Here is a 7,947-nt window from a genome sequence, read left to right as displayed (position 1 = left end):
GGACTGGACACAAATCTGTATTTTTGGCCTGTTTTCTTGGTAGAGAAATACTGTAAATGTAATGTTTTTATTTTCTAAAAGATCATTTTAGTCGCTTTTTTAGGAATACACTCGCATTCAGAGGATCTCAAAGCTATACGACAAATGTTTATTGAATTGTTGTTGTTAGCAACATTACGTGTTAATAAAGTATTGGGACTGGTTGTGTCAGGTGGTTAGCAGAGCAGCACACTGTGCCTCACGCCATTCCTGCGCTTTTCCGGCCGGCTCCAGTAGACCGTGTGAAGACTAATGTGAGTAATCCGGCCTATGCAGTGGAAAGCAAGCAAACCAACGGCCCGCTCCATATGGGTTATACAGCTCTGGAGATCAAGAGCAAGATGATGTCCCTGGAGAAAGCTGACTTGTGCATTGAGAACCCGCTCTATGGGTCAGATCTGCAGTACACTAACAGAGTGAGACTATTTCATGATTATGGCCAGAAAAATGCCTTTAATTGAACCGATCCAAGTTCACTACTGTTCAAAAGTTTAGGGTCAATAAGAAAGAAATTAATGCTTTTTATTCAGCAAGGACACATTCATTTGATCAAAAATGACAGAAAAGATATTTATAATGTTAGATCATTTCTATTTAAAATAAATGCTGTTCTTATATATTCAAAAAATATATCCTAATTTCACAGAAATATTAAGCAGTACAACTGTTTTCAACATTGAAAATAATATTTTTTTCTTAAGCACCAAATCAGCGTACTAGAATGATTTCAGAAGGATTATGTGACACTAAAGACTGCTGAAAATTACATTTTACCATTACAGTAATACATTACATTTTAAAATGTATTCAAATACAAAATAGTTATTTAAAATGTTAACAATATGTAACAATGTTACTGTTTTTACTATAATTTTAAATAAATAAATGAGGCCTTGGTGAGACATCTTTTAAAAACCTTAAAACATCTTATTGGCCCCAAACTCAATAGTCATTTGTCTTGTGTAATTATTTTCTAATTGATCACTTGAATGCATAATACTAGTTAAAGGTAATGATTTAACTATTAAACTCTTGCATAAAGGTGGACAAAGTCATCATCAACCCTTACTTTGGCTTGGGAGCACCAGATTATTCCAAAATCCAGATTCCAAAGGGAGACAAATGGCAGCACAGTATGACCAGCGTCACAGAAGACAGGTCAGTATATGCACTTAAAGTGCCAATGTTGTGTATTATATTATTAAGACATTAATAATCAGAGATTATCAAATACTAAATCCACATTAAGAATCTAAATATACATCTGTTGGTGGATTGATCATGATTTTTGTCACCACTCTGTGTCCTGTAGAGAGCGCCAGTGGGTGGATGATTTCCCTCTGCACCGCAGTGCCTGTGAAGGAGACACTGAGCTTCTGTCCAAACTACTGGACAGTGGTTTCTCGGTTAAACAGCTGGACAGCGACCACTGGGCACCCATTCATTATGCATGCTGGTATATAACAGCTTCTTGTTTCTTTAAATAAGTAATTGCATATGAAGTGTTTGTTTAGGTCAGATCACTTGGATCCCTTTTCCTTCTCTTCTGCCCATCGTCTCTCCACTTTGCTCAATTAAATTGCTAATCAAAGACCTTGATTAGGATGCCTTTTTTGTGAATCTGTGTTATTCATATATATATATATATATATAGCAAATTTTGTATTTTTATTTATTATACTTGTATATCAGTTATCTTTTATTTGTTTGATACTAAGTAATGATTGTCTTGGAGTATGTGTATGTTTGACACATTTCAGGGTTTTGTGCCGCAATATCCTGTCATGTCAAACTTTAAATAAAACTAAACTAAACTAAACTAAATTATATATTAGGCCCTCAAAAATATAAACCGATATGTTTTTCCTCTGATTACAGGCATGGAAAGGTGGAGGCCACCAAGCGCCTGTTGGAGAAAGGGAACTGTAACCCCAATCTGTTGAACGGCCAGCTGAGCTCTCCTTTACACTTTGCAGCTATTGGGGGTTATGCAGAAATTGTACAGCTGCTTCTGCAGCACCCGGACATAGACAGAGTGAGAATTACAATATTTTATATTTAATTGTCTATGCTAATTTCCCCTTTTTAATATTCAGATTACCTGTGCCTTCAAAACACTATTCATTTAAATTAAATATAATAAATATATATTAATATAATTAATGTATTAACAAAGTAATATTAATATAATTGAATTAAAAACACTTTTTTAACTTAAATAAACCTCAAAATGAATAAACATTTTTCATATTGTACAGTTTTTAGTATTTTATTTTATTATTTTTTATTTACTTGTTTAGAGTAAATAGTGTAGAATGTATATATATATATATATATATATATACAAATATTATGATCTTATCTTATCTTCTGTATGGGGTGTCTATGGCAGCCCTATGAACGGAACATAGGAAAATGATGAAATTTGGCACACTTGTAGTGATGGTCAAGAATAGCGATCTGGGTCTCTAGGACCAACTCTATAGCGCTATCACCAGTTCAAAAATTCAACATCGAAATGGTTACAACTTTTGAACCCTTTTTTCTTGAAAAATTACTCTGATTACTCTCCTCAATCTGTACACATTCAATATCTTACATTAAAGGATTAGTTCACTTCCAGAATAAAAATGTCCTGATAATTTACTCACCTCCATGTCATCCAAGACGTTCATGTCTTTCTTTCTTCGGTCTCAAAGAAATTAAGGAAAACATTCCAGGATTTTTCTCCATATAATGGACTTCAATGGGGACCAATGGGTTGAAGGTCTAAATTGCAGTTTCAATGAAGCTTTAAAGGGCTCTACATGATCCCAGCCCGAGAAATAAGGGTCTTATCAAGCTAAACAATCGGTCATTTTCTTTAAAATTTTTTAAATTTATATACTTTTTAACCACAAATTAAGCTTGAACACCTAGTGTTCCAGAGATATAAAGATTTTTTGCAAAAACGGACCGAGTCGCACAGAAATGACTGAACAGATTTTTGCTATTCGCTACAGTTTCGTGCCTGTTTGTTGATTTATGTTAGTTAGCTTAGCATGCTAATTGGTTAGCATCCTAACCGGTTGCCATTCTTTCTAATGTGGCTCTTCAGCTATCAGGTTAACCGTAAGCTTTAAGTTAAAGTTAGCATTAAGTTAGCTTAGCATGCTAATCTGTTTAACATGCTAAGGAACTTTTTTGGTGAGCTCATTCCTCCTCTCCTCAGCAGCCTGATGAACATGCATGAGTGACTAGCTCAGTGTGTTATACCACAGATCCCGAATGTTTAATGTCATGGGTTCGCAACTCAATGTGACACATGCCCAGACTGCAAGAAATTATGCAAAAGTTGCTTCTGTTCCTGATGTTGTGCCTATGAATGATTTTGTTTGAATTTATTAAATACTACATGCAGTGTGTGTATATGCAAAGTCTTCATTTTTAGTTGATTCTCACTTTGTACTATGGAGCTTTGGCATCCATATGAACACACATTTTTCGGTGGCGCTATGAGATAAGTGATAGGCATCTGACCAATTGGTTGATGGTTCAAGTCCCATGTGGAGCAACTTCATAAAATTGTGTTTTTACACTTTGAAATGTATTTACACTTCGATTACTTGCATATGTGAGTAAGTGATGTACTAATCATTCTCTCTTTTTTGGATTAGAAATTAGTATGTTTTTTATTCATTGTGTTCATTCTCACCTGAGCCTCTGTTCATTTTGAGTTTATTCTCACTTGAACTACTGAAATTCAGCAGCTAAATGAACACGCATCTTCTTAGTGGCGCATGGTGATGAGCAACAAACAGTCGACTTGAAAAGTTGGGTGTTCAAATGTTTGGGATTTTGTTATGATTCAATCTCTTTTCATTTTAAGCATATTGAGGACCAACAGAAACGATCCCCCCTTCAAGTATGTGAAGAGAACAAGCAGAACAGCTGGGAGGAGGCGGTGAAACTCCTTCAGCAAGCCAACAATAAACCAGTGAGAGTGAAACTACTTCGTTCTACTACACAGTGCTTCTGCTCCACAGAGCTACAGTTCTATATCGCCATTGTATCACGTGTTTTGGTGTGTTTCAGTATGAGAAGGTGAGAATTTATCGCATGGATGGATCGTATAGGACTGTGGAACTGAAACATGGGAACAACACAACAGTGCAGCAGATCATGGAGGGCATGAGACTGTCGCAGGAGACACAACAGTACTTCACCATCTGGATCTGCTCAGAGAACCTCAGTGAGACACCACACCTGATAAAATACACCCACAACTCAATTCAGATATCACCTTCACTCACTTTTGTAACATTTCTGTCCATTACATCAGATTTTGCTTCATGTTTTTCTTATTTGATCTGGATTGAGACAAATCTGACCTGTGGTGTTTTTCAGGTCTGCAGCTGAAGCCATACCATAAGCCCTTGCAGCACTTACGGATCTGGAGCGAGATAGTAACTGATCTCACCGCTCTGGACCCCCAAAGGGAAACTCCACAGCTCTGCCTGTGCAGAGATGTTCGGCTACCCTTAGAAATAGAAAAAAAGGTTGATGCCACAACGTTATTATATTTTGTCTATCTTTGCTCAATCTGTTTTCGCTCAATAATTCCACTTGATCCACATGGTGTTTTGAAAGCAATGATTTAGAGCAGGGGTCCTCAACTCTGGACCTCGAAATCCACTTTCCTGCAGAGTTTAGCTCCAACCCTAATCAAACACACCTGAACAAGCTAATCAGGGTCTTCAGAATTACTACAAAGTTGCAGGTAGGTGTGTATAATCCAGGTTGGAGCTAATCTCTGCAGGAAAGTGGATCTCGAGGTCCAGAGTTGAGGACCCCTAGTTTAGAGTCTCCTACATTCTTCTGTGAAATTCATGTAAACTTCCCTCCTAGGTTGAAGATCCAAAGTCCATCCTCATTCTGTTTGATGAAGCTCGTCACTGCCTCCTCAAAGGCTTCCTATCAGCATCAGATAGCAAACTAATTACTCTCGCCAGCCTCCTCCTGCAGATTATTTATGGAAACTATGACAGCAAGAAACACAAGCAGGGCTTTTTAAAGTATGTAGCTCATTCCTCATCGATTGCCCCATATTGACAATTACTGTTTCCGTGTTTGTGGTAAAAGACATGAATATTTCTTGTTTAATGCAGTGAGGAAAACCTCAAATCCATAGTTCCAATCTCAAAGGTCAAGAGCAAAGCACATCACTGGACTAACAGGATACTTCACGAGTACAAGGTGTGTCAATTCAGAACATTTTCAAAATGTTGGTGTTGGTAAGATTTTTTATGTTATTGTACTCTTATGTTCACAAAGGCTGCATTTATTTGATGAAAAAAATTAACATGGAAAACAACTGTTTTCTATTTTCATATATTTTAACATTTAATTTATTTTTGTCATGGCAAAGCTGAATTTTCAGCATCGTTACTCCAGTCTTCAGTGTCACATGATCCTTCAGAAATCATTCTAGTATTCTGATCTGATGCGCAAGAAACATTCATAATTATTGTCAGTGTTGAAAACAGTTGTGCTGCTTAATATTTTTGGGGAAACCGTCGTACAGTTTTTTCAGGAATCTATGATTAATCGAAAGTTAATTATCATCTTACTGACCCCAAACTTTTGAACAGTAGTGAATACAGTATGTTCTTAAAGGGGTCCTATTATACTTTTCAACTTCAGTTAGTCTGTAATGTTGCTGTTTGAGCATAAAAAAGATCTGCAAAGTTACAAAGCTCAAAGTCCACTTCAAAAGGAGATATTTTATTTAACAGAAATCACTTCAAAAACTACAACAAACGACTCGTTTGGACTACAACGCATATTTTCTGGGATTTGTGATATCACAAAGATCGACGGATGGGACGAGACCTGGTTGAGCTGCACTAGAGAAGGCAATGAGTTTTGGAGACATCACTATGTCGGAGATGCTCTAGTTTTCCCAAGGCAGAAGAACTTAGAGTGGTTACAATCATCCGGGTTTAAATCGCGCTCAAATTAATTTGATTTTGATGCAATATTTACACTGAAGCTTGCAGGCGACTATGGTAAGGGGCATGACATTTCCCGACCAGGCGCCGAGTGCTGCCAATCACAATACATACTGGCCCAGCTAACCAATCACAGCACATTTCGTATTTCAGAAGGCGGGCCTTCATTTGATACAGTAACTATTTGAGCCATTCAAGCCAGACTGGGGAGAGAGGTGTTGTAAATTTTTCGAACAACCTAGTATGAGAGCCTGTTCTAGTACACCCCCAAAACAAAATCAAGATTTCGTAAAAGAGCATAATAGGACCCCTTTAAATGAGAACAGTCTTTCTGCAACTGGTCTGATTTTCTCAATTCTTTTGTGTGTCTGTAGAATTTGAGCACCAGTGAGGGTGTGAGTAAAGAGATGCACCACCTCCAGAGACTCTTTCTGCAGAACTGCTGGGATATCCCCACCTATGGGGCGGCTTTCTTCACAGGACAGGTGTTCACCAAGGCCAGCTCCAGTACCCACAAGGTCATCCGAGTGTATGTTGGTGTGAACACCAAAGGCCTGCATCTAATGAACATGGAGACAAAAGTGAGATTTCAGTCACTTTATATCATACGGACAGAGGTTTTCACATGTTGTTGTATCCCTCAAATCTTCTGTGACATTGTGTTTTTTTTATTAATCAGGTGCTTCATCTTAGTCTGGAGTATGGGACATTTATGTGGCAGTTGGGTCAGGCTGACCAATATGTCCAAATACACAGTCTAGAGAACAAGAAGAACTTTATTGTACACACCAAACAGGTATTTGTCTTCCTTGCATCTTGACATTCATTGTGACAATGTGAAACCTGAGTTTGTGGTTTTTCTCCAGGCCGGCCTTATCATCAAGCTGCTGATGAAGTTGAGTGGACAGATTACACCAAACGACAGAGCTGCATCCGATAAATAAGCTTACGGTTATCCCGTAATGTGTTTTGATTTTTATGCTATTATAAATCTACATGACTAAGAGTTGTTTATACCAAAAGGAGAGATATTACATATCATCATAAATGTTAACCTAATTCACCATGTAATATTTTCTTACTGTATATAATATCATATGTATTTTATAATGTCATGATTCATTTGAACAGTTTTTGTAAATATGAACATTTTAATAAAAAAAAATCATAAAAAGAGCCCTTATAAATTTCCGATCATTATTAATCAGTTTGAAGCATGTTTTGAAGAATAATAAATAAAAGCCTTTATTATTTATTTTCTGATACGCTGGGAGAATAATCAGCTTTCAAAATAATTATCCACATGTAAGTCAGTAATATAATGTTGAACTAATATAATATTTTCACAGATACATTTCCATGACCGTTACAGCCATTTGAAATGACTAAATTTTTCTTAATTTTTTAAAATGCTAATTTGCTAAGAGTAATTCAGACTGAACTGTGAACCTGTAAAAAAAAAGTTAATATAAGTTTTTAATATAGTTTTAATTTAATTGTATTATTTTTGTTACACTTCATATAAAGTTTATAAAAGAAAATACTAAACATTTGTTTTAATATTATCCAAGTGAAACCTCTATCATCCCCCTTTATAACTCTTAGACACAAGAACATGTTTTTGTGCAGATTTCCATTCAGTGTTGAAACAGAGGCTGTCTTTTTTAAGATAAATGGCTTATTCCGAATTGTCACGCCAAGCTTAATAGCAGCACATTCAGCCTCTATAATATTGTCATGTTGTACTCTGCTTTATGACCGGAAATCTTAATCTAATTTTTATGTGCATTATTTGCATAATCCATCACATTTATGGATGCACTGAGACTTAATTAAGTCCAAGATCTCTCATTCAGCTTCCTTTAGGTGATAAATAAAAGATCCTTTAAGAGCTGACAGGATTTGGTCAGTCATGTCT

At 36.3% G+C, this 7,947-nt stretch overlaps 1 protein-coding gene across 1 annotated transcript in view; it reads left to right on the top strand.

The window, feature by feature from the left end:
* LOC107592919 (krev interaction trapped protein 1-like) overlaps positions 1-7,098 on the top strand; it is a 9,509-nt gene extending 2,411 nt beyond the window's left edge. Inside the window, exons 6-17 of the mRNA XM_016282501.1 lie at positions 212-455; positions 1,082-1,197; positions 1,352-1,495; positions 1,918-2,074; positions 3,908-4,015; positions 4,114-4,270; positions 4,426-4,577; positions 4,927-5,093; positions 5,187-5,274; positions 6,404-6,610; positions 6,709-6,825; positions 6,896-7,098. Of these exons, the coding sequence (XP_016137987.1) occupies positions 212-455; positions 1,082-1,197; positions 1,352-1,495; positions 1,918-2,074; positions 3,908-4,015; positions 4,114-4,270; positions 4,426-4,577; positions 4,927-5,093; positions 5,187-5,274; positions 6,404-6,610; positions 6,709-6,825; positions 6,896-6,973 (1,735 nt within the window). The 3' untranslated portion in view covers positions 6,974-7,098. The remainder of the gene's footprint in view (positions 1-211; positions 456-1,081; positions 1,198-1,351; positions 1,496-1,917; positions 2,075-3,907; positions 4,016-4,113; positions 4,271-4,425; positions 4,578-4,926; positions 5,094-5,186; positions 5,275-6,403; positions 6,611-6,708; positions 6,826-6,895) is intronic.
* Positions 7,099-7,947: the final 849 nt, after the last annotated feature.

Source organism: Sinocyclocheilus grahami, unplaced genomic scaffold (genome assembly GCF_001515645.1).
Source record: "Sinocyclocheilus grahami isolate Dianchi unplaced genomic scaffold, SAMN03320097.WGS_v1.1 scaffold161.1, whole genome shotgun sequence".
Lineage (NCBI taxonomy): Eukaryota > Metazoa > Chordata > Actinopteri > Cypriniformes > Cyprinidae > Sinocyclocheilus > Sinocyclocheilus grahami.
Note: the sequence above shows the minus strand (reverse complement) of the source record. Positions and strands in the feature narration are given on the sequence as shown.